The sequence below is a fragment of the Heterodontus francisci genome, chromosome 20, assembly GCF_036365525.1.
Source record: "Heterodontus francisci isolate sHetFra1 chromosome 20, sHetFra1.hap1, whole genome shotgun sequence".
NCBI lineage: Eukaryota > Metazoa > Chordata > Chondrichthyes > Heterodontiformes > Heterodontidae > Heterodontus > Heterodontus francisci.
Window position 1 is genome coordinate 34,585,559 of NC_090390.1, and position 27,498 is coordinate 34,613,056.

Consider the following 27,498-nt stretch of genomic DNA (forward strand, 5'->3'; position numbering starts at 1 on the left):
GCTGTGTACTGAACAGTTTCACGATGCAAAGAAGTGTCAGTATGAAGGTGACAAAGGATGACCGCAGATCTGGTGGCCCCAGCCTGTGTATGAAGAGGCTGTCTTCTTCGAGGTAGCAGATGTTTCGATAGCTTAAGTGGAATGAAATACCATTGTCAAAATTTGGGATTTTTGACCATTTTACGATAGAAAAGACTAGAAAATAAGTTACATTTCAGAGGCTTGTTTTAAATTAAAAAGGATTCCGACTGGTTTAAAAGTCTCTTTATAGCCATTTACTACAATCACAGATAAAGAGGGGTTTATATGTTAATGAACCAGGTACTGGAAATGTGTTCTACAATGACTGGGGCAATAATTATACTTTATGTTTCAGTCTTGCACATGTTCACACCTATTATTGGGGAAACCATATACATTTGAGCTCAGCATGGTGTGTTTGCCAAGAATCAAAAATTCGGGCGGGGGGAGACAGCAAATTTTATGATGTAACTACTGCTAAATGACTAAGGGAAGAATTGAAGCAACCACCCCACTTCCTGTGCTTGAGATGTAATAAAAGGAGAAAAAAGCAAAGCCTATATTCGAGGTTGGAGAGAAGGACAAGTAGAGCCTAAGTAGCTTATTGTAAGACTACTGCCAACTAAGTCTGTTATAGGCCATTGTCAGTTTTGATACTAAGGCAGACTAAAACTAATTGTAGATAGTTTACCAACTGGGACAGGACTTTGTGTGTTACACTTTTCTTAATTACAAAGAGTTTGAAATTCAACAAAATTAGTTAGTTTTAATCATTACTGTTACTTTGTATGATTACTTGCTGTTTGTAAAATAAAGCAGCTTAATGATTCATATCTGGTGCAGTCTTGTGTTTTCAGTCTGCCTGCTGAAAGATTGGAGAAGCAAATGTGAGGGCATGTGTGAAAGACACGATGTAAAATTAAGCTAACAAGAAGATACAGTTGGCCATACCCTTTGGTTACACTATCATGTGATGAAATATTGGGCAGTACAGACATACTCCTTAACGTAAAATGCAGGGATCGCTTACAGGAGTGACCAGCACTGCTGAACCTGAGCTAAGACTGACCTGAAATTTGTCGCAACCCTAATTACCAACCACTTGCAGTGAAGATTGGCTTTTGGCACTGTGCAGCTGTGCTTCACTAATAAAATTGAGAGCTTTCCAATTCAGACTTGGTAAAACCATTCAGTAATTTAACCTGTATCAGGTGGGGCAAGGGCCTGACATTTTTTGCGTACACTGGGAATCTGACTTTCCCATTGTTCAGTAATACTGATGAAGAGGTAAATGGCATCTCCGGGCTACACTAAGTCAGGAGGGCAAAGAACAAAAAACACATTATAGTTTCTAACGGTCTACTAATGGAAACTCTCATCAGTGTGTTAGAACAAATATTATTGGAAAAAGCCCAACCTGTAACACAGCTCCAGAAATGAGACCTGATCAACTTCAGCCAATGGCGATAAGTGAGCCTCTTTGTCACTGGATCATGGGGAAGAGTTGGCTGAAATAAGTGCGTCACAGCTTTTTGTACTCTTAAATGCTATTGACTTTATTAACTTGTAGTACATTGATTACAAAGATTGCTTGAAACCAGTCTGAAGCAGGATCTGCAACTGTGCCTTTTCCTGAACTACTTCACCTAAGACTCTCGACTTTATCAAAAACAGTTTAAGTTTCAATCTTGAATTTGAACAAAGCAGCACAATAGTATTGGGAAAAGCCCAACCTGTTAACACAGCTCCAGAAATGAGACCTGATCAACTTCAGCCAAAGACAGTAAGTGAGTCTCTTTGTCACTGGATCGTGGGGTAGAGTTGGCTGAATTAAGAGAGTCGCAGCTTTTTGTATTCTTAAATGCTATTGACTTTATTAACTTGTAGCAGAACACCTGTGTCTTTAAGACATGGACTTGAACCTAATATTCAGGATTTTGTGATCAGTTCAGGTGCTAAATCCTGACATCCTTTTGCTTCTTGTGCTTGGTGAAATTGAAATAAATCACAAGCCATTACATTTCAATCCAATTATTCTTGACTGGCTCACATTAACAATCTGGACTGCAGATTTGTTATATAAATATCTGTAGTTTCTAACCAAATTTTTATTAAGTCATGGTTAAAACTTCTGGTTAAAGAAGTGATTTATTTTGTTGTCGTAATCTGAAAATGTCTTAATGGATTAGTTGGCAATCAGAAGTTTAAAGGATATAACAGTTATCAAAGATATCAGTGTAGGACCGGCGAAAGATTCATTTTTCACATTGCAGACCACATGTTGTAATTTGATATGAGCTCTTTATCAGTACATAGATCTGCCTTTGGTTATCAATCTTCTCAGTATACCTGTAGTTCTAGTTTGCAAGTATAGATTTCCAAATGAGATTCTCAACTAAGCCCAATCTATCTTCACTCTAGTAACTGGCGTGGTGTAGTGGTATTGTTGTTGGATCAATAACCCAGAGACCCAGGGTATTGCTCTGGGGTATTGGGTTCAAATCCCACCCCAGCAGAAGGTGGAATTTGAATTCAATTAATAAATCTGGAATTAAAAAGCTAGTCTAATGATGGCCATGAAACCATTGTCGATTGTTGTAAAAACCCATCTGGTTCACTAATGTCCTTGAGGGAAGGAAATCTGCTGTCCTTACCTGGTCTGGCCTACATGTGACTCCAGACCCACAGCAATGCGGTTGACTCTTAAATGCCTTCTGAAATGGCCTAGCAAGCCACTCAGTTGTAACTAACCGCTACAAAGTCAATAAAAAGGAATGAAACAGGACGGACCACCCGGCATCGACCTAGGCACCGGAAACGACAATGGCAAACACAGCCCTGTCGGCCCTGCAGAGTCCTCCTTACTAACATCTGGGGGCTTGTGCCAAAGTTGGGAGAGCTGTCCCACAGAATAGTCAAGCAACAGCCTGACATAGTCATACTCACGGAATCATACCTTACAGACAATTCCCGGGTATGTCCTGTCCCACCGGCAGGACAGTGGTATACCGTAGGGGGAGGGAGTTGCCCTGGGAGTCCTCAACATTGACACTGGACCGCATGAAGTCTCATGGCATCAGGTCAAACATGGACAAGGAAACCACCTACCGCCCTCCCTCAGCTGATGAGTCAGTACTCCTCCATGTTGAACAGCAATTGGAGGAAGCACTGAGGGTGGAAGGGCACAGAATGTACTCTGGGTGGGGGACTTCAATGTCCATCACCAAGAGTGGCTTGTTAGCACCACGGCTGACCGAGCTGGCCGAGACCAAAACGACATATCTGCAAGACTAGGTCTGTGGCAGGTGGTGAGGGAACCAACAAGAGGGGAAAACATACTTGACCTCGTCCTCACCAATCTGCCTGCTGCAGATGCATCTGTCCATGACAGTATTGGTAGGAGTGACCACCGCACAGTTGTTGTGGAGACTAAGTCCCGCCTTCACATTGAGGCTACCCTCCTTCGTGTTGTGTGGCACTACCACCGTGCTAAATGGGATAGATTTTGAACAGATCTAGCAGTGCAAAACTGGGCATCCATGAGGCGCTGTGGGCTATCAGCAGCAGCAGAATTGTACTCAACCACAATCTGTAACCTCATGGCCTGGCATATCCCCACTCTACCATTACCGTCAAACCAGGAGATCAAACCTGGTTCAATGAAGAGTGCAGGAGAGCATGCCAGGAGCAGCACCAGGCATACCTCAAAATGAGGTGTCAACCTGGTGAAGCTACAACACAGGACTATCTGCATGCCAAACTGCGTAAGCAACATGAGATAGACAGAGCTAAGCGATCCCATAACCAATGGATCAGATCTAAGCTCTGCAGTCCTGCCACATCCAGCCGTGAATGGTGGTGGACAATTAAACAACTAACTGGAGGAGGTGGCTCCACAAATATCCCCATCCTCAATGATGGGGGAGCCCAGCACATCAGGGCAAAAGATAAGACTGAAACATTTGCAACAATCTTCAGCCAGAAGTGCCGAGTTGATGATCCATCTTGGCCTCCTCCAAAGTCCCCAGCATCACAGATGCCAGACTTCAGCCGATTCGATTCACTGCGTGATATCAAGAAACGACTGAAGGCACTGGATACTGCAAAGGCTATGGGCCCTATCAATATTCTGGCAATAGTACTGAAGACCTGTGCTCCAGAACTTGCCGCGCCCCTAGCCAAGCTGTTCCAGTACAGCTACAACACTGGCATCTACTCTGCAATGTGGAAAATTGCCCAGGTATGTCCTGTACACAAAAAGCACGTCAAGTCCCAGCCAACCCAGCCAATTACCGCCCCAACAGCCTTCTCTCAAGCATCAGTAAAGTGATGGAAGGTGTCATCAACAGTGCCATCAAGCGGCACTTGCTTAGCAATAATCTTCTCAGTGACGCTTAGTTTGGTTTCTGCCAGGGTCACTCAGCTCCTGACCTCATTACATCCTTGGTTCAAACATGGACAAAAGAGCTGAACTCAAGAGGTGAGGTGAGAGTGACTGCCCTTGACATCAAGGCAGCATTTGACCAAGTATGGCATCAAGGAGCCCGAGCAAAACTGGAGTCAATGGGAATCGGGGAAAACCCTCTGCTGGTTGGTCATACCTAGCACAAAGAAAGATGGTTGTGGTTGTTGGAGGTCAATCATCTGCGCTCCAGGACATCACTACAGGAGTTCCTCAGGGTAGTGTCCTCGGCCCAATCATCTTCAGCTGCTTCATCAATGACCTTCTTTCAGTCATGGGCGGCACAGTGGTGCAGTAGTTAGCACCGCAGCCTCACAGCTCCAGGGACCCGGGTTCAATTCTGGGTACTGCCTGTGCGGAGTTTGCAAGTTCTCCCTGTGACCGTGTGGGTTTTCGCCGGGTGCTCCGGTTTCCTCCCACCGCCAAAGACTTGCAGGTGATAGGTAAATTGGCCGTTGTAAATTGCCCCTAGTGTAGGTAGGAAATATGGGATTACTGTAGGGTTAGTATAAATGGGTGGTTCTTGGTCGGCACAGATTCGGTGGACCGAAGGGCCTGTTTCAGTGCTGTATCTCTAAATAAATAAATAAAGTCAGAAGTGGGGATGTTCGCTGATGATTGCACAATGTTCAGCACCATTCGTGACTCCTCAGATACTGAAGCAGTCTGTGTAGCAATGCAACAAGACTTGGACAATGTCCAGGCTTGGGCTGATGAGGAGCAAGTAACATTCGCGCCACACAAGTGCCAGGCAATGACCATCTCCAACAAAGAATCTAACCATCTCCCCTTGACATTCAATGGCAATACCATCGCTGAATCCCCTACTATCAACATCCTAGGGGATACCATTGACCAGAAACTGAACTGGAGTAGCCATATAAATACCGTGGCTTCAAGAGCATGTCAGAGGGTAGGAATTCTGCAGCAAGTAACTCACCACCTGACTCCCCAAAGGCTGTTCACCAGCTACAAGGCACAAGTCAGGAGTGTGATGGAATGCTCTCCACTTGCCTGGATGGGTGCACTCCAACAACACTCAAGAAGCTCGACACCATCCAGGACAAAGCAGCCTGCTTTATTGGCACCCCATCTACAAACATTCACTCCCTCCACCACCGACGCACAGTGGCAGCAGTGTGTACCATCAACAAGGTGCACTGCAGCAATGCACCAAGGCTCCTTAGACAGCACCTTCCAAGCCCGCGACCTCGACCAACTAGAAAGACAAGGGCAGCAAATGCATGGGAACACCACCACCTGCAAGTTCCCCTCCAAGTCACACACCATCCTGACTTGGAACTATATCGCTGTTCCTTCACTGTTGCTGGGTCAAAATCCTGGAACTCCCTTCTTAACGGCATTGTGGGTGTACCTACCGCACATGGATTGCAGCAGTTCAAGGCAGCAGCTCACCACCACCTTCTCAAAGGGCAATTGGGGATGGGCAATAAATGCTGGCCTGGCCAGTGGTGCCCACATCCCATGAATGAATAAAAAAAAACTTCACTGCAGTGCTTCACTCAAATTCTATAATGTTAGTAAATTTAATGGAAGCATGCATTGAACTATACTTAATAGTTATCTTTGTTTTACAAAGAAACTCTTCATTGCCATTATCTTAAAAGACCCATACTTGGATTCTTGTGCACACTAATGCTAAATGACATGCTGACTATCTGACAGCAGTCTGAACAATGTATATGCTTATGTATATTTAAATTAACAGAAATCATTCAATCTGAAGTAGTGCTCACAACTGATATGTGAAGAATCTGACAGGATTATCTACAACAGTTCGAGACACTACACTAGCAAATCTGTAAAGCTACTCCAATTTGATATCAACCTGTGGATGTTTCTCTTAAACCACTCATTCTCATTTCATTTATTTCCCACAAGGCACCATTCCTGAGGTCTAAAAAAAATTAGAAAACTTGTTCTAACTCATAAATTATTTAATACAGATGCTCCAAATAATTGCAGACTGATATCCATTCCTTCCATCACCTTTGAACCCCTAGAACAAATTGAGCATGACCAATTTTCATGTCTGCTTCAAGTCTGATATATTACAGATCATGTTGAGTTTGCACTTGCAAGATCTGCTACCACTGGACTTGAATGTTAGCTAATCTAAAGAGAACTATCCAGTGTAGTAACCACAAAATACTAAGTGAATCAGAATGAATTCGTCTCGCTGGGTAATTTGCACAGTTCCACAATTGCGTTTGTGACCACAAAGATTACCCCTCAGAAATTGTGAATCAGACCCGATCAACGAGTCTTTAGGGATTCTTTGTCTGTTATACTTACCTTACAAACAAAAGCAAAATACTGCGGATGCTGAAAATCTGAAATAAAAACAACAAAAGTTAGAAATACTCAGCACGTCAGGCAGCATTAGTGGAGAGAGCAATAGAGTTTACGGCCTGAATTTTCTGAGCTCTTTGATGACGGGCTGGAAGAAGGGAAGGCTGGCAAAATGGCAGGAGAAGGAGGGTGCCCAACATCTTCCTGTCGCCATGCCATTTTGCCAGTAGCGGGGAAGTTGGCCAATCGGCAGCCTGTCTGGAGGCCAATTGAGGCACTTAAGTGGCCAAGTAAGGGCCACTTCCCGCTTCTGTGGGCATTTTGCCTGCTTCAGGGGGCCCGCTGCCACGTGGGAAGACAGCCCAGTGAAATCCAGCAGACTCCCAGGGAGGGTGGTGGGGGAAATTTCCTTTATGGGAACTCCATGGTCCTTGGAGGGGCAGCCCAGCAGCAATGGCTGCCCTCGTGTGATGGCGCCGCTGGTACTCCACGACCACCCCACCCTGCATTCCCCCTCGATCGCTGGGGCCTGCCTGCCTGGCTCTGGCATCCCCGAACCCCACTTACCTTTTTTCGAGGGCACCTGGCCATTGAGGTGCCCTCTCCCTCAGCTGCAGCCTCAGCAATGGCCACCGCTAGCTGAGGTAGCTGAGTTGCTGGTCTTCTGAATGCGCCAGTAGCTCTTGGGGGTGGGCCGTCATCCTTGATTGGCCACCGGCCCCAGCGGCAGCCTGCTTCCCCGGGTCTCGCTGCCAGTCGAAGTGGTCGCCTCACGCTTCCACTCCAGCGCTGGGATCTCTGCCGCCTCCACAAAATTAAGCCCAATGTTTCAGATCTGTGACCATTCGTCAGAACTTTCTGATGGGCCATCAAACTGAAATGTTAACTCTGTTTTTCTCTCCATAAATGCTGCCTGGACTGCTGAGTGTTTGCAGAATTTTCTGTTTCTATTTAATATTTAGCCTTTGTTGTTTTTGAATTATATCAGTGGCCCTCCCCCCACCCTGATGCATGTTCTTTTTTTGTTGTTCAATCACACTACTGGGAATGTGCTATCGACCCCCAAAGCGTCAGAGGGAGATAGAAGAGCAAATATATAAGTACATTTCTGAGAAGTGCAAAAACAATAGGGCAGTAATAATGGAGGATTTCAACTACCCTGGTTTTAACTGGAGAGGATTAGTGTGAAAGACAGAGCGAGCAAAATTCTTAAAATGTATTCAGGCGAACTTTTTTAGCCAGTATGTAGCAAGCCCAAGACAGTGGGTGGTTCTGGACTTGGTTTTAGGGAGCGAAGTTGCACAGGTGAAAGGCGTATCAGTTGGGGGGCATGTTGGTGGAAGTGATCATAATTCAGTTAGATTTAGGGTAGTTATGGAAAAGAACACAGATAGACTAGGAATAAAAGTTCTGAATTGGAAAAAGCTAATTTTCCTAAGCTGAGATGTGATTTAACTAAAGTAGGAAACAGTTACTTGAAGGTAAATCAGTGCCAGATCAGTTGGAGGCATTCAAGGAAGAGATCATGAAGGTTCAGAGCAAGTATGTTCCCTTAAAGAAAAAGGGTGGGACTAACAAATTCAGAGCCCCCGGATGTCGCAGGGCTTAAAGGAGAGAATAAAGGAAAACAGGGAAGCTTATAACAGATACAGTGGGTTCAATTATAAAAAGCATATTGGTGAAATTAAAAAGGAAATTAGGAAAGCAAAGAAAGGGCATGAAAAAATATTGGCAAGTAAAATCAAGGAAAACCCAAAGAGTTTTTAATAAATACATAAAGAGCAAGAGGATAACTAAAGAAAGAGTAAGGCCTATTAGGGACCATAAGGGTAACCTGTCTGTGGAGACGGAGGAAGTTTGTATGGTTCTTAATGAATACTTGCGTCTGTTTTCACAAAAGAGTGGGACTATTCAGACATTGCAGTCAGGGAGGAGGAGTGTGAAATATTACATGAAATTAACGTAGTGAAGGAGGATATATTAAGAGGTTTAACATCTTTGAAAGTGGATAAATCCCCAGATCTGGATGATATGTATCCTAGGATGTTAAAGGAAGAAAGAAAGGAAATAGCAGAGACTCTCTGGCTACAGGTGTAGTGCCACAGGACTGGAAGACAGCTTATGTCATACCATTGTTTCAAGAGGGAGAAAGACATAGATCTAGCAACTACAGGCCAGTCATCCTAACCTCGGTGATGGGAAAATTATTGGAAAAAATTCTGAGGGACAGGATAAGTCTTCATTTAGAAAGACATGGATTAATCAAAGGCAGTCAGCACAGATTTGTTAAGGAAGGTCATGTTTGACTTGCATGATCGAAGTTTTTGAGGACGTAACAAGTCGGGTCGATGAGTGTATTGCATTTGATGTAGTCTGTATGGATTTTAGCAAGGATTTTAATAAGGTACCCATGGCAGACTGGTCACAAAAGTGAAAGCCCGTAGGATCCAAAGCAAATTGGCAAGTTGGATCCAAAATTGGCTCAGAGGAAGGAAGCAAAAGGCAATGGGTGTTTTTGTGACTGGAAGGCTGTTTCTAGTGGGGTTCCACAAGGCTCAGTACTAGGTCCTTTGCTTTTGTGGTATATATCAATGATTTGGACTTGAATTTTTAAAAATTCTTTCATGGGATTTGGGTGTCGCTGGCAAAGCCAGCATTTGTTGCCCATCCCTAATTGCCGTTAAGAAGGCGGTGATGAGCTGCCTACTTAAACAGCTGCAGTCCATCTAGTGCAGGTACACCCACAGTTCTGTTAGGGAGTTCCAGGATTTTGATCCAGCGACAGTGAAGGAACAGCAATATATTTCCAAGTTAGGATGGTCTGTAACCTGGAGGGGAACTTGCAGGTAATGGTGCTCCCATGCATCTGCTGTCCTTATTCTTCCAGGTGGAAGAGGTCGTGGGTTTGGAAGGTGCTGTCTAAGGAGCCTTGGTGCATTGCTGCAGTGCATCTTGTTGATGGTACACACTGCTGCCACTGTGCGTCGGTGGTGGAGGGAGTGACTGTTTGTAGATGGGGTGCTAATCAAGTGGGCTGCTTTGTCCTGGATGGTGTCGAGCTTCCAGAGTGTTGTTGGAGCTGCACTCATCCAGGCAAATGGAGAGTATTCCATCACACTCCTGACTTGTGCCTTGTAGATGGTGGACAGGCTTTGGGGAGTCAGGAGGTGAGTTACTCGCCGCAGGATTCCTAGCCTCTGACATGCTCTTGTAGCCACGGTATTGATATGGCTACTCCAGTTCAGCTTCTGGTCAATGGTAGCCCCTAGGATGTTGATAGTGGGGGATTCAGCGATGGTAAAGCCATTGAATGTCAAGGGGAGATGGTTAGATTCTCTCTTGTTGGAGATGGTCATTGCCTGACACTTGTGTGGCGCGAATGTTACTTGCCACTTATCAGCCCAAGCCTGGCTATTGTCCAAGTCTTGCTGCATTTCTACACTGATTGCTTCAGTATCTGAGGAGTCGTGAATGGTGCTGAACATTGTGCAATCATCAGCGAACATCCCCACTTCTGACCTTATGATTGAAGGAAGGTCACTGATGAAGCAGCTGAAGATGGTTGGGCCTAGGACACTAGCCTGAGGAACTCTTGCAGTGATGTCCTGCAGCTGAGATGATTGACCTCCAACAACCACAACCATCTTCCTTTGCGCTAGGTATGACTCAGAATCAGAATCACAGAATAATACAGTGCAGAAGAGGCCCTTTGGCCCATCGAGTCTGCACCAATGCATTAAAGACACCTGACCTCTCTACCTAATCCCATTTGCCAGCACTTGGCCCATAGCCTTGAATGTTATGACGTGCCAAGTGCTCATCTAGGTACTTTTTAAAGGATGTGAGCCAACCCGCCTTTACCACCCTCCCAGGCAGGGCATTCCAGACCGTCACCACCCTCTGGGTAAAAAAGTTCTTCCTCAAATCCCCCTTAAACCTCCCGCCCCTCACCTTAAACTTGTGACCCCTCGTAACTGACCCTTCAACTAAGGGGAACAGCTTCTCCCTATCCTCCCTGTCCATGCCCCTCATAATCTTGTACACCTCGATCAGGTCACCCCTCAGTCTTCTCTGCTCCAGCGAAAACAACCCAAGCCTATCCAACCTCTCTTCATAGCTTAAATGTTCCATCCCAGGCAGCATCCTGGTGAATCGCCTCTGCACCCCCTCCAATGCAGTCACATCTTTCCTCTAATGTGGCGACCAGAATTGCACAGCTGTGGCCTTATCAAAGTTCTGTACAACTCCAACATGACCTTCCTGCTTTTGTAATCTATGCCTCGATTGATAAAGGCAAGCGTCCCATATGCCTTTTTCACCACCCTATTAACCTGACCTTCTGCTTTCAGACTCCAGCCAGCGGAGGGTTTCCCCCCTGATTCCCATTGACCTCAGTTTTGCTAGGGCTCCTTGATGCCATACTCGGTCAAATGCTGCCTTGATGTCAAGGGCAGTCATTCTCACCTCAACTCTTGAGTTCAGATCTTTTGCCCATGTTTGAACCAAGGCTGTAATGAGGTCAGGAGCTGAGTGGCCCTGGCGTCACTGAGCAGGTTATTGCTAAGTAAGTGCTGCTTGATGGCACCGTTGATGACACCTTCCATCACTTTACTGATGATTGAGAGTAGGCTGATGGGGCAGTAATTGGCCGGGTTGGACTTGTTCTGCTTTTTGTGTACAGGACATACCTGGGCAATTTTCCACATTGCATAGCTTGGCTAGGGGCACGGCTAGTTCTGCAAAACTGTAGGGGTATGATTAAAAAGTTTGCAGACATTACAAAAATTGGCCGCATGGTTGATAATGAAGAAGAAAGCTGTAGACTGCAGGACGATATCGGTGGACTAGTCAGGTGGGCAGAACAGTGATAAATGGAGAAATGTGGGGTAATTCATTTGGGGAAGGCTAACTAGGCAAGAGAATGCACAATAAATATTAGGATACTGAGAAGTGTAGAAGAACAGAGGGACCTTGGAGTGCATGTCCACAGATCCCTGAAGGTGGCTGGACAGGTAGATGAGGTCGCCAAGACGGCATATGACATACTTGCCTTTATTAGCCGAGGCATAGAATAATCGAGCTGGGAGGTTATGCTGGAACTGTATAAAACACTACTTAGGCCACAGCTGAAGTACTGTGTGCAGTTCTGGTCACTACACTGTAGGAAAGATATGATTGCACTGGAGAGGGAACAGGGGAGATTTACGAGGATGTTGCCTGGACTAGAGAATTTTAGTCATGAGGAATGGTTTGGATAGGCTAGGGTTGTTTTCTTTAGAACAGAGGAGACTGAAGGGGGCCATAATTGAAGTATATTGTTATGCCAATGTGCTTTGTTGAATGATAATTTTCTTTAACCCACTGACTGGAGATCAGAAGTTATATTTTTTTTAAAGACTTTTTGAAAAGACTAGCTAAAAGGATGAATTTACCGGCAGCTTAAAATGGCTACCTAATTTGCAACACTGTATCCAACATTGCAATGTTTTTGAGGAGGGAGACGAAATATCTACTCATATCCAGCAAGAACCATGACCCAGGAAGTTTAAGGGAACTGCTTGTCCTTTCTCTTTTTAGCAAGAGAAAAATACTGCTAACTGCTATGCTTGAATGACTGAGAGACTGTCATGTGACAACCCCCTCCCCATCTGTGGTTTTAAGTTTGTCTTTCTGCAGCAGAGAGAGAAGCAACTGATCTCTGACACATGCAGACCTGAGTAGGGGTCTCTCTCTCTGTCTGCCTCTCTCTCCATTCCAGCTTGAAAGCTTTCAAATCGTGCCTGTTGACTGACCACCTTTGCATACACCAGAAACCCCAATGGAGGAAATCATCTGCATTGCTGTCTCCAAGAGACCCACCAAACCAGCCATCTACTTCTTTAAACTAAAAGCCTCAGGACCACCGAATTTAGCTAGAAGCCAGCCGAATCAGCAAATGTCACAGACTATATACCCCTTTTTTCTATGGACTCTAACTCAACCAATCTACCTCTCCCCATTCTGTAACCTATTTGATTGTATGTAAACCTCTAGTGTGTGTGTGTAACTGAAAGTTGGTGTGTTGTTTATTATTTGTATTAGTTCAGTTTAGGGACAATAAAGCTAACCTCTTAAATAATATATAAAGTTAAACAATAAAGTTAACGTCTTTGTTAAACTCAAGAAAACCTGTCCGATTGGTTCTTGTTATGATCATAGCAAGTAAGTATTCAAACACCTACTGAATTGTCCAGTATATCCACTTTAAGAAAGAATTAAACCTGTTGTGGTCAAGCAATGAGAGGGAAAAGAGGGAAGCCCTTTGACCCCTCCTCACTTGACCGTAAGAGAAATTTGGGGACTCGTCCGGGACCAAACCCAAAGACAAATGGGAAATTGGAAGCGGGAAACCAAATTGATACCTAACAATAATTTAAAAACTTCAATACAGGTTTCCTTGTGGTTTTCAATGCTAGAGTACTAAAATGTCCACATTTGAGGCCAGTACCTTCCTCGAACAGAATGGAGTAACTTGGGCCAGGTTAAAAGCCCTATCTGTTGAAGAGTTGAGGAATGTAGCTGGGCAGTTGGAGATTACTATCCGTCCAAAAGCTAGGAAGCCTGAAATCCTAAAACTTGTGGCTAACCATTGAAAAATTGACACTGAAAAACTGGAGACAGGCATAGAATTTGAAACAGACGAAGTAACACTAGCCAGGGTACAATGAAAACAGAGGAGACTATTAATTAAAATTTCAGGAAAGAGAGAAAGAAAGGAAATTCCAGGAAAGGGAAAAAGTTTTCCAAAAGGAGAAGGAGGAAAGGAAGTTAAGACAGCTCGAACTAACTAGTGGAAGACCCAATACAACCAATGAAGGCACCGTTAGTGAGGGAGTTACCACTCGCTCAGGATCGTTTGCTGAGCTCTTAAAGCTCTCCCATTTGAAACCAAAGTTCAATGAGGGGGATGTGAAAGCATTTTCCATCTCTTTTGAAAAGCTTGGAAAACAGTTTAAGTGGCCAGTAGACTGCTGGACTCTGTTATTGCAAACAAATTAACATGAAAAGTCCATGAGGTTTATTCACTGTTTCCTTGATGAGAGTTCATCAGATTATGAGATGACTAAAAATGCTATCCTGAGTGCATACGAGCTAGTACCGGAGGCATACCGCCAGAAGCTCTGAAAGCAGCCAGAACAAATTTACATTGAGTTTGAAAGGGTTAAACAACTTGCTTTTGACTAGTGGATATGGGCACTTAAGGTTGAGTCCACCTATGAAAACCTTAGAGAGGTGATCCTCCTCGAGGAGTTCAAAAACCCACTTCCCTTTCTATAAGAAACCACGTAGAGGAACAAAAGGTTCCAGCAGGCAGGCAGCAATCCAGGTTGATGATTATACACTTATTCACAAGCCCTTTCCCAAGGGAAACCCTTCCCTGGTCTCCTCCAAAAACCTGAAAAGGATAGAAGGTGGGAGGATGATAGGAGGATGAACAGCCATGAGCGAGAAGGGAGAGCTGGAAACAGGGGGCCCTCCTTCGGCCAAAGGTGCTGAGAACAGGAGTGATACCTGAAAGCCTGTATGTTTCTGTTGTAACAAGTCAGGTCAGCTGACTGCTGGAAGTTATGGGGAAAACCCATAAGTTCAGTCAGGGTGCACCAGACCAGTGCAGAAAAAGGGGCCCTGATGGAAAGCACAGCGGACCTGCCTGTGGCTTTAACTGCGGCAGTAAAACCCAGTAAACCTACTGCTGAAAGTGCAGGTAAACTTAACAAAATCCCTGAGAGTTACCAGGATTTTGTGTCCAGAGGATAAGTGACCCCATACCCCTCGAGTGAGGCAAGTGAGCCCATAGTCATTCTTAGGGATACAGGGGCCACCCAATCCCTTCTGCTGGGAAAAGGTATGACATTTCCCCTCGAGCGTGCATTGAATGCTAAAGTGTTAGTAAACGATATCAGGGGAAAGTATAGGTCCATACCTTTATACCAGGTGTACTTGGAATGTGACCTTGTTTGAGGACCGGTAACCATGGGGATTATCCCTAGTTTACCTGTGGTTGGGGTCGACCTGCTCCTCAGTAATGATCTGGCAGAGGCGAATGTGGTTGCTTCCCCAGTGGTTTTAAAGAGACTGAAAGAGGTCAGGGAGACAGAGCAGTTACAGGAAAAGGTTCCTGGCATTTTGCCTGACTCTGTGGTGACCCGGCCCATGGCCAAACAAGCTCTGTCAGAGGAGGCTGAACTGGCACTGCAGACAGATGACCCTACTGTCTGGTTATCTGAAATCATCTTCGGGAAGTTAGAGGCCCCAAAGGATGGGTTAAACAGGTCTTCCTTGGTCCAGGCTCAGCAAGCTGACCCAGGGTTAAAAAATGTTAGCGCAGACTGCCCAAACTGAAGATGAAGCAGAGGGAGTTCCAGAGTGCTACTACTTAAAGGATGAGGTACTGATGAGGAAGTGGAGACCTCCTTACAGATCTGCAGACGAAGAATGGACAGTGATTCACCAGGTAGTGTGGCAGCAGAGGTACCATCGGGAAATATTGAGAATAGCCCATGAGATTCCAATGGCTGTACATGTCGGTATCAGAAAAACCCAAGCCCGCATAAGACAACATTTTCACTGGCTACAACTCCACAAGGATGTGGTGGAGTTCTGTAAGACTTGCCATACGTGCCAGGTTGTGGGGAGCCTCAACCTGCAATAAAATGTACACTCCTAATTCCTACATCGGCTTTTGGAGAACCATTCAGCAGAGTGCTGGTAGATTGTGTGGGATCCCTACCGAAAACAAAAGGGGGCTTCCAGTATCTTCTCACCATTATGTATGTGGCTACTCGATTTCCAAAAGCTATCCCTCTGAAAACTGTTTCTGCCAATGTAGTAGTGGAGGAGCTAACCCAATTCTTCACCTGATATGGCTGCCTGCTGAGATCCAGTCAGATCAGGGCACAAATTTTATGTCCAGTATTTTTAAAAAGGTCATGGGTAATCTGGGCATAACCCAGCTAAAGTCCTAAGCCTACCACCCAGTCACAAGGCTTTGGAGCGGTACCACCAGACCTTAAAGACATTGATCAAGGCATGCTGCTATGAATACCCCCATGACTGGGACAAAGGGCTGGGATTTCTTCTGTTTGCGATCAGGGACCTCACCAAATGAGTCCACTAGCTTTAGTCCCTTTGTATTAGTTTATGGACATGAGGTAAAAGGTTCTCTAAAACCAGTCAAGGAGAGGTATCTGGGACACAAGGACGAATCTTCCCTGTTGGACTGCATCTCCATGTTCCGAGAACGGCTCACGAGAGCCTGTGCAGTGGCTCAGGAACACCTAAAAACCTCCCAGACAGCTATGTAAAGGCAGGCGGATAAACATGCCAAGGCCAGAAGATTTCAGCCCAGAGATCATATGTTAGTGCTATTACCAATACAGGGAGACCATTGAAAGCCCAGTTCAGTGCCCGTACAGAGTAATAAAGAGAATTAGCCAGGTGAATTATATAATTAACACCCCAGATCATGGGAAAAAGCAAAGGCTGTGCCACATCAATATGTTAAAATGGTATCATCTAGGGAAAGGGACAAACTAGCACAGGTCTGTCAGGCAGTCAGGAAAAAGGTGGGAGAAAGATACCGCGAGGACGTGTTAGAGGGAGGCCTGGAGGATTCCCAAACCGAACCCCCAACCGTCTGATTAGCTAACACTGAAATGGTCGGAAAATTAGACACCGTGCTCTCCATAGAACCGAACCATAGAAAGGTTACGGCACAGAAAGAGGCCATTCAGCCCATCGTGTTTGCGCTGGCTGAAAAAACTAGCCATCCAATCTAATCCCACCTTCCAGCACCTGGTCCATAGCCTTGCAGGTTACAGCACTTCAGGTGCAGGTCTAGGTACCTTTTAAATGACTTGAGGGTTTCTGCCTCCACCACCGATCCGGGCAGTGAATTCCAGACACCCACCACCCTCTGGGTGAAAAAGTGTTGCCTCATGTCCCCTCTAATCCTTCTACCAATCACCTTAAATCTGTGCCCCCTGGTAATTGACTTCTCCGCTCGGAGAAACAGGTTCTTCCTGTCTACTCTATCTAGGCCCCTCATAATCTTGTACACCTCTATTAAGTCACTCCTCAACCTCCTTTATTCTAAGGAAAACAACCCTAGCCTATCCAATCTTTCCTCACAACTGCAGTTTTCAAGCCCTGGCAGCATTCTTGTAAATCTCCTCTGTACACTCTCCAGAACAATTATGTCCTTCCTGTAATGTGACCAGAACTATATGCAGTACTGGAACAGTGGCCTAATCATCGTTTTATATAATTCCAGCATTACATCCCTGCTTTTATATTCTGTATCTTGGCCAATAAAGGAAAGCATTCCATATGCCTTCCTCACCACTTTATCTACCTAACCTGCCACCTCAGGGACCTGTGGACATGCACTCGCAAGGTCTCTTCCTTCCTCTACCTCTCTCAATATCCTCCCGTTTATTGTGTTATTCCCTTGCTTTGTTTGCCCTCTCCAAATGCATTACCTCACGCTTCTCTAGATCGAATTCCATTTGCCACTTTTCCACCCATTCAACCAAACTGTTGATATCATTCTGGAGTCTACAGCTATCCTCTTCACTATCAACTACAGGGCCAATTTTTGTGTCATCTGCAAATTTCCCAATCATGCCTCCCACATATAAGTCTAAATCATTAATATACACCACATATAGCAAGGGACCCAACACTCAGCCCTGTGGAACGCCACTGGAAACCGCCTTCCATTCGCAAAAACATCCGTCGACCAATACCCTTTGTTTCCTGTCACAGAGCCAATTTTGGATCCAACTCGCCACATTCCCCTGTATCCCATGGGCTTTTACTTTTCTGACCAGTCTACCATGTGGTACCTTGTCAAATGCCTTACTGAAATTCATGTCGACAACATCCACTGCACTACCCTCATCAATCGTCCTTGTTACTTCCTCAAAAAATTCAATTAAGTTAGTAAGACACAACCTTCCGTTAACAAATCCATGCTGATTAATCCGTGCCTTTCTAAGTGACAGTTTATCACCACCGAGGTTAGACTGACAGGCATATAGTTATTTGGATTATCCCTCGCACTCTTTTTAAACAGTGTTACAACATTTAGAAACGTCCAATCGTCTGGTAACTCACTTGTATCTAGTGAGGATTTGAAGAGGACCCTCAGAGCATCTGCTATTTCCTCCCTGGCTTCCTTTAAAAGCCTGGGATACAATCCATCCAGCCCTGGAGATTTATCCATTTTCAAGGATGTCAGACCCTCTAGTGCTTCCTCTCTCATTATGCTTATCGTAGCTAATATTTCACACTCCTGTTTAACTACAATGTCTGCATCATCCCTCTCCTTTGTGAAGACAGAGACAAAGTACTCATTAAGAATCCTGCCCACATCTTCTAAATCCACACATAGTTTACCTTGTACATCTCTGATAGGCCCTACTCTTTCCTTAGTTATTCTCTTGCTCTTAATGGACTGATAAAACATCTTTGGGTTTTTCTTGATTTTACCTGCCAATATTTTTTCATGTCCTCTCTTTGCTTTCCTAATTTCCTTTTTTACTTCACCCCTGTACTTTCTATACTTCTCTAGGCTTTCTAAAGTATTAAGTTTTTTGTGACTGTCATAAGCTTTCTTTTTCTGCTTTATCTTACCTTGTATGCTTCTAGATAACCAGGGGGCTCTAGATTTGGCAGTATCACCCTTTTTCTTTGTGGAGACATGTCTACACTGTGCCCGTAGAATCTCGCTTTTGAATGCCTCCCACTGGTTTGCCACTGATATTCCTTCAAGTAGCTGTATCCAGTCCACTTACGCCAGATCACCTCTCAGCTTCGTAAAATTTTCCTTCCCCCAATTTAGAACTTTTACTCCTGTTCTATCCTAGACCTTTTCCATAATAATTCTAAATCTAACTGTACCTAACACTCCTATTTAAACGGAGAACAGAGAGGAGACGTAACAAGGCTGCTCACAGCGTTTAAAGGGATCTGCAGGGACAAACCAGGGTGCACAATCCTAACCCTACATGGCGTGAATGTAGGAGAGACCCCTCCCATAAAACAAAATCCCTATCGCCTTGGTCCCAGGAAACTAACCCAGGTTCAGGAGGAAGTTCAGACTGGAGACCTAGAAATTAAAGATTTAAATTCGGAAGGGAGACACAGAAAAGCTAATAAGCCAAAGGAAAACCTTAGGCCTAAAAAGGATTTTGTGGCAGATTTGGAGGATGGTGATGGTGGTGGTGACTGCAAGTCAAGTATCTTAACTGAGAAGGAATTGTGGGTCAGGCAGGATAAGCTGGAACAACAGGAAGAGATGCAGGACAAAATTGATAGGTAGTCTCAAGCTGCAAGGAAAAAATGCAGCACTGGGTTAAAGTACAAAATGATTATGAAGCACTTCAAGGCAGGCTTAAAACTTTGCCTGACAAAGTGTCTTATGATGTTATGGTGCCATTTGGCCCACTTGCATTTATCCCAGGACAGCTAATCCACACAAATGAAGCTACCGTTTTACCAGGTGACATTTGGTTTGCAAGGTGCTCTGCAAAGCAAGCTGTTGGCCTGGTGGAGCATAGGAAAAACCTTGTACAAAAAGCACTGGATGATCTTCACAAAGTTATTAAAAACTTTGAATCCAGAGTTGAATTCACTGCCACCGAGAAACTGGAAAAGTAAAATATACGAGGAAATTCAGTGTATGCTGGAGCACAAGCTGATTGAGCTCAGTCAAAACTGGGAGTTTCCCAGTTGTGCTCGTACACAATACCGGATATAAAAAAAAATTAGAGCATAGACAGTGAGACTGATAAATGTGCGTGTACGGTTTCTTTTTAATTTGTGACCTCATAATGAAATGTTCCTGTTGTCACATTTCATTTCGCATGGTGGGTAGATGTTACGCCAGTGTGCTTTGTTGAATGATAATTTTCTTTAATCCATCGACTGGAGATCTGAATGTATATTTTTTTAAAAGACATTTTCAAAAAGACCAGCTAAAAGGATGACTTTGATGACAGCTTAAGATGGCTACCTAATTTGCAACACCGTATCCTACACTGCAATGCTTGTGAGGAGGGAGACAAAATGTCTGCTCATATCCTTGCCAGAACCAAGACCCAGGAAGTTTAAGGGAACTGTTTGTAGTTTCTCGTTTTAGCAAGAGAGAAATACTGTTAACTACTATGCTTGAATGACTGAGTGACTGTCCTGTGACAAGCCCCTCCCCATCTGTGGTTTTAAGCTTGTGTCTTTCTGCAGCAGAGAGAGGAGAAACAATTGGACTCTAACATGTGCAGACCAGAGTGGGGGTCTCTCTCTCCATTCCAGCTTGAAAGCTTTCAAATCCTATCTGTTGACTGACCACCTTTGCATACTTCGGCTACAATCAGAAACCCTGTTGGAGGAAATCATCTGCATCACTGTCTCCAAGAGACCCACTGAACCAGTCATCTGCCTCTTTAAACTAAAAGCCTCAGGACTGTCGAATTTAGCTAGAAGCCAGCCGAATCAGCAAATGCCACGGACTGTATACCCCTTTTTTCCATGGACTCTAACTCAACCAATCTACCTTTCCCCACTCTGTAACCTATTTGAGTGTGTGTAAACCTCTAGTGTGTGTGTGTGAGTGAAAGTTGGTGCGTTGTTTATTATTTTTATTAGTTTGGTTTAGGTACAATAAAGTTAACCTCTTTGTTAAACTCAAGAAAACCTGTCCGATTGGTTCTTATTATGATCATAGCAAGTAAGTAATCAAAAACCTACTGAATTAGAAACATAGAAAATAGGAGCCATTTGGGCCTTCGGGCCTGCTGCGCCATTCAAAAAAGATCATGGCTGATCGTCTAATTCAGTACCCTGTTCCGGCTTTCTTCCCACATCCCTTGATCCCTTTGGCATTAAGAAATGTATCTATCTCCTTCTTGAATATATTTAATGACTTGACCTCCACTGCCTTCTGCGGTGGAGAATTCCACAGGTTCACCACCTCTGAGTGAAGAAATTTCTCCTCATCTCGGTTCTAAATGGCATACCCGGCATCCTGAGACTGTGACCCCTGGTTCTGGACTCCCCAGCCATCGGGAACATCCTCCCTTCATCTAGCCTGTGTAGTCCTGTTAGGATTTTATAGGTTTCTATGAGATCCCCTCTCATTCTTCTAAACTCTAGTGAATATAGGCCTAGTCGACACAATCTCTCCTCATATGTCAATCCTGCTATCCCAGGAATCAGCCTAGTAAATCTTCTTTGCACTCCGTCCCTGGCAAGGACATTCTTCCTCAGATAAGGAGGCCAAAACTGCACACAATACCCCAGATCTGGTCTCACCAAGGCCCTGTGTAACTTGCTCCTGTACTTAAATCCTTGTTCCTGTACTCAAAGTGCTGTAAATTTCAATATTTCTGTGAATTACTTTGTAATTTTGTCTAGTACATCCACTTCAAGAAAGAATTAAACCTGTTGTGGTCAAACAAGGAGAGGGAGAAGAGGGAATGCCTTCGACCCCTCCTCGCTTGACCGTAACAATATTAAATCATGAGGGGTCTAGATAGAATCGACAGGAAAGCCCTATTCCCCTTTGTTGAGTGGTCCATCACCAGGGGGCATATATTTAGGGTAAGACGTAGAAGGTTAGAGGGATTTGAAGGTAAGTTTTTTTCACCCAGAGAGTGGTGGGATCTGGAACACATTGCCTGAAAGGGTGGCAGAGGCAGAAACCCTCATAACATTTAAAAAGTACTTGGATGTGCACTTGAATTGCTGTAACCTGCACAATTATGGACCAAGAGCTGGAAAGTGAGATTAGGATGGAAGACTACTTATTGGTCCACATGGACACAATGGGCCAAATGGCCTCCTTCATGTTGTAAATTTCAAGATTTCTTTGAATTACTTTGTAATTTTGTATATAGGTGATCCTATTCTACTGTTTCCCATAAATCATTAAGAAAAGCCATCAACCTAGTCAAATAAGAACTAGGGCGTATTTTAACTCCTTCCGACCAGCAGAAACCAGGTGCGGCAGGAATTAAAATTGATCGGCTTTTTCACCACTCTGATATCACCTCCTAGCAATGTTAATGCCAGGCAGTTGATGCATCCCTAAGTCTGACAAACACCTCATTAATATATGCTGTCATTCAAATTTTAATGGCTAGACGTCAGAGTTAGTTTAGTTTTAGTTTTAGAGATACAGCACTGAAACAGACCCTTCGGCCCACCGAGTCTGTGCCGACCATCAACCACCCATTTATACTAATGCTACACTAATCCCATATTCCTACCACATCCCCACCTGTCTCTATATTTCCCTACCACCGACCTACAGTTAGAACAAGTTTTATCATTGGACCAGACTTGTAGACTTACTAGTGTAGAGAACTACTGGAGAGAATGTAATCAGGTCCTTCATATATAATTTGTAAACACTGCTTTTTCTCGCTCTGACCTGTGAAACCTGCAGACACCCAGCAAAGTGTTGAAAGGTATAAAAAAAAAATTTGTGGGATCAAGAAAGGCAGGAGTGCTGCTCCTGGCCAAACAAGGAAAGTCTGTGCCTCCAGGCACAGTGGACTTCTCCCACTACATGCAGAACTCCTCCAAGTCGTACCCCCCACCCCACCCTGACCAGGGAAATGGATAAATATCTTTGAAATGTTTCTTTTGAAAATAAAGGGTAATGGAATAGGGCTTAATGATAGGTTTTTTAGAAGCTGGGTCAAATGGCCTACGCTGTAATATTCTATGTTCTATGAAGCTAGTTTGAAAGAGTGACACCATTTTTGTGCTTTGTTCTGGGTCTTCGAAAGTGAAAAGAAGTTAGAAAGGTCCCTGTTTTTGAAACTCCCATTTTATGCTGTTTGTTGGTTTCAAAACCAAAGGTGGCCAGCAGCACCAGTACCCTACTCCTCTATAATTGTTTCCTTCCTCCATTTTTGTAGTGTCTCTCCTGGATAAAATATATGACTTTCCAACTTTTTGTTCTACAAAAATGGTACTAGATTAAGTATATTTCAGGTAGAAATCAATTCAAAGTTAAGTAAAAAAAATTGAGACAGAATGGGTACGGAAAACTGTTAAGTTGAAGAAAGATATTTAAAATGTTTGTTCGAAATTGATTTATTTTGCTGCTCCTTTTAGTTGTACAACATCAATATTGCAATAATAAAGCTACTCCTGAAATTTGAACAGCTATTAATTTAAAGGTAGGATTTGTTTCAGTTTCTCAGTGTGTTAGCTGAAAACTTAAAAATGGACAATCTAGGAAGACTGGAACTTCTCAGCAGCTGCTGACAGGCTGTGAGGAGTTCTACACAATGTCCGTCCCCACGATGCCACAGATAAACAGTTTTAAAGTAAAAAAAAAAGTAGCCAGAGTGCTTGATAATTGGTAAGAATATGACCAGAAATTATACTGTGCAATATGATTGTGCTTAATGTGCTCATATGAAATAGCTTTGTCTGCTGTTTTAGGAGAGCTGTTAGATACATTTAAAATAGTGAACAATGCAATTTCACACAAATGAGGAAAGTGCTTGTATGATAACACCACACAGTGTAGTTCCTAGCCTATAAATACAGCTCGTTATAACACTTAGAAGTGAGTGACAAATGGAAGAACTGCACCTTCACTTTAACTGTACTGGATCAAAGCAGTTACATTTTGCCCTTTGTCTATTATAAATTATAACAGAAATGCAAACATTGTTGAAATGATTTGTCTAAAATAAAATGTTTCAACTGAAAGATGATTTTAACTGCTATTACAATAAGCAGTAGGTTCAAATACCTTTCATTTTTTTTCAGTTTGCAAAAGTTGTATTGTTCAACATTTTGAAGACACAAACGACTGTCCAAAATGTGGAATTCAAGTTCATGAAACTAACCCATTGGAAATGTTAAGGTACGTCCTAGATATAAAATATGTCGTGACTCTAAGAATTTTTTAAAAATTGAGAAATCAAGAACCACACCATGGTTGAAAAACTTATGAAAGAGAAGGCAAGGTGAAGTACAGATTACGTGATAAATAGCTTGATGACAATATGAGGAAGATAAGGCTGTGGACTGTAAGGAGTCCCACATTTTGTAAGTCCTGAGAAAGAATATAAGAACATAAGAAATAGGAGCAGGAATAGGCCATTCAGCCCCTCAAGCCTGCCCCGCCATTCAATAAGATCTGTCCCAGGCCTCAACTCTTCTTTCATGTCTGCTCCACATAACCCTCGACTCCCCGAGATTTCAAAAATCTATCTACCTCCTCCTTAAATACCTAGCCTCCACAACTCTCTGAGGTAAGAGAATTCCAGAGATTCACCACCCTCTGAGAGAAGAAATTCCTTCGCATCTCGGTTTTAAATGTGTGACCCTTTATTCTGTAACTATATTTGAGATTCCCCCTCCAGTGGAAACATATTCTCAACATCTACCCTGTCAAGTCCCCTTAGAACCTTATATGTTTCAATAAGATCACCCCTCATTCTTCTAAACTCCAATGAATAAAGGCCTAACCTGCTTAGCCGTTCTTGATAAGACAACCCCTTCATCCCAGGAATCAGCCTAGTGAACCTTTTCTGAACTGCCTCCAATGCTGGTATATCTTTCCTTAAATATGGGGACCAAAACTGTATGCAGTATTCCAGGTGTGGCCTCACCAACACCCTGTACAGTTGTAACAAGACTTCCCTATTTTTAAACTCTAACCGCCCCCCCACCCCTAGCAATAAAGGACATAATTCCATTTGCCTTCCTAATTACTTGCTGCACCTGCATGCTAACCTTTTGTGTTTCATGTACAAGAACACCCAGATCCCTCTGTACAGCAGTATTTAGTAGTCCTTCTCCATCTAAATAATAATTTGCTTTTTTATTCTTCCTACCAAAGTGGATGACCTCAGACTTTCCCACATTGAACTCCATATGGAATAATAAAGATTCTGCAATAAAGCTTAGTTTGAACACAATGAGCACTTAGAGATGAAGAAGAGCATGTAGGGGGGTATATTTGGAGATTAGAAGGAAGATAAAACTTCAGAGTGCATTGACCTTAGTAGTATTGATAAAACAGAGAAACATAAACACAGAGAAATTTGGCTATGTCGCGCCCAGTTTATCAGCGCCGCGAGTGCCGTTTTGCCTCCAAAATGGCATCCATGGGATCCGCGCACACTCTCCTGGTGCTGTTGCGCTGGACAACATTTTGGTGATGGCATTAGAGCACAAGCATTCTGCTGGAAGTATGCACTGTAGGCAGATCATGACATTAATCAGTGTGTGATGCTGATTTAACACCAGCACTGCCATTTTGGAGCTCAGCACTCCAGCTAATGTCCTCTCTTAAATTCATATAGCTGAACATACATTCAACAGCAGGAAGCATCCCCCACCAACACTATTTAAAGGAAGATCAGGTTATTACTTATTGATTTCTACCAGCTCTTGTTGTGATTGCAGTAGTGTTTGGTGGTTTCCAAAGTGGTTTAAGGTTGCTGAAGTTTACAGGAAATAGTGTGGCTCTAGCTGTAGGACTTTGTCTCGACTTTACGAAATCTGTACAAACTTCTTGCTCCCAGATATGAGTGCAGTAGTAGGAACAGTGGGTTGAATTTTACCAGCCTCTCGACGCGTGGGTTGTGGCAGACGAGCCCGTAAAATTCAGCGGGGAGAGGCCCGCTTCGACCCCTGATGTCGAGAAGAGCCCGTGCATATTTCCGGCAGCGGGGAGATCTCGGTGCGGCCCCCCGTCGCCAAGCAGCGGGGCCTTCATCTGAATATTTAAATGAACAATAATGAGATTTAAATTAACTTACCAGCAGGCGGCGACTGTCCCACGCCGATTTTACGGCTGCCGAACGCACCTCGTGCGCCATCGGAACTCTGTACGGAGTTCCGAGATGAGAACCTGGTGGGAAGGGGGGAAGAATAAAATTTTCAGGGCGGGAGGGTTGGGGGAATGGGTAAAACTATTTTTATTGGCTGTGGGAATGGTGGGAAGGGGTTGAGAGTCAAAGGGAACAAATTTTGGGCGGGAAAGTTCGGGATACTAATAAAAGTTTATTATGGGGGGAGAGGGCAATTAATATATAAATAACCCATTGTGGGGTGGGAGACAGGATTTAGAGTTAAAATTAAAATCTATTTTCATTTCATGGCGATCGAAACCTTTAAATTTTAAAATGTTACTGAAGGGCATGAAGCCCTTAAAAAATGGCGCCTGCGCAGTGGCGCCGAATGCTGCTGCCGGGCACAGGGCAGCTGCCCCCTCTACGTCATTGGGGGCGGCCACTCCGTCCTCTCTATTTAAGTCAACCCCCGCATGTAATATCGTGGGGGCTGTGCGGCGGCACTTCCGTGTCGGAAGGCTGCTGAGTTCAAAGCGCGCTGTGCTGCTGCAGAGCGCAGCGCACGAATAAAATTCAGCCCTGTGTGTCAGATGTCTCCACATCAATAAGGATGTCCTCATCGAAATTTGCCACCTGCTGCAGCCACAACTAGATCTTCAAAGCAGGCCGTGGAAGGCATTGTCAGTGACTATGAAGTTGATTGCGGCCATGAAATTTTGTGTATCTGGCTCCTTCCAGGCTGCAGCTGGTTATATTTGTAACATTTCTTAGTTTGCTATCCACTGCTGCATAAGGGAGATCACTGAGGTTCTGTATTCCAAGAGAGTTGAATACATTTTGTTCTCTACTGCCAGATAGAAGAAGGCAGAGTGAGCACACAGCTTTGTGAGGATTGCAGACTTTCCCATGGTGAAGGGTGTCATTAACTGCACGCACGTTGCTTTGCGGGAGCAGCATTTCAACTCTGAGATGTAGCGCAACCAAAAGTAATTACACTGTCTCAACATTCAGCTGGTATGTGACCATATGCAGCAGGTCATTAACCACTATCATGAAAGCTGTCATGATGCCTTCAATCTGCAGCAGTTTGCTGTGCCATCTGCATTTGAGCCACCACAACAAACCAGAGGGTGGCTAATGGGCAACAAGGGCTCTTCGTTCCCAAGATGTCTCATGAGCCCGGTGTGCAGCTCACGCACACATGAAAAGCATGCATATAAGAAAAGCCATGCTGCCACATGAAATGTGATAGAGCAGATTATTGGGGTGTTTAAATAAAGTTTCCAGTGCCTGGACTGCTCAGGAGGAGCCCTGCAGTATTCGACAAAGCCCGTGCCAAAATTTGTGGTGGTGGTCTGCTGCACAACCTCACTATCACGTGGGCACAGCCCTTGCCACCAGCTGTGCAGCTACCGGCTTTGGCAGAAGAGGAGGAGGCAGCCAACACAGCCACTTTCTAGCTGGCAGACCGTGATCAACTCATTTGACTGTGATTACAGTAAATGCAACTCAAATCTCCATTCAACAACAGTCCCACACATTGCCGTCCCTCTGTTACTGACCATCACAGCTTTGGCCACAATGCAAAAATAAAAGCACCACAAAATTAACATTCTAAACCAAATTTATAAAGCCATATTGCATACAAACATCAACTAATACTCTGCATTCCCTTTATGCCTGTCTTCTGTACACCTTTGCCTGGCCTACTTCTACGCAGTGCTAGCTCAGTGGCTGCAGCATGGCTAGTGGGGGAAAGCCTTGCAGGACCCCGCAGCTTCAGAATGCACCATCTTGGCATGAGTGGCAGCAGTCTAGACTGGCTAGCTGACGGGC

General features: G+C 44.2%; 1 protein-coding gene across 6 annotated transcripts in view; it reads left to right on the top strand.

Annotated features, from left to right (window-relative positions):
• The window catches only part of pcgf5b (polycomb group ring finger 5b), a 232,994-nt gene that overhangs the window by 109,431 nt on the left and 96,065 nt on the right, over window positions 1-27,498 (top strand). For all 6 annotated transcript variants that reach the window (XM_068052579.1, XM_068052584.1, XM_068052583.1 and 3 more), the window contains exon 3: window positions 23,627-23,723. In XM_068052579.1, the coding sequence (XP_067908680.1) occupies window positions 23,627-23,723 (97 nt within the window). The remainder of the gene's footprint in view (window positions 1-23,626; window positions 23,724-27,498) is intronic.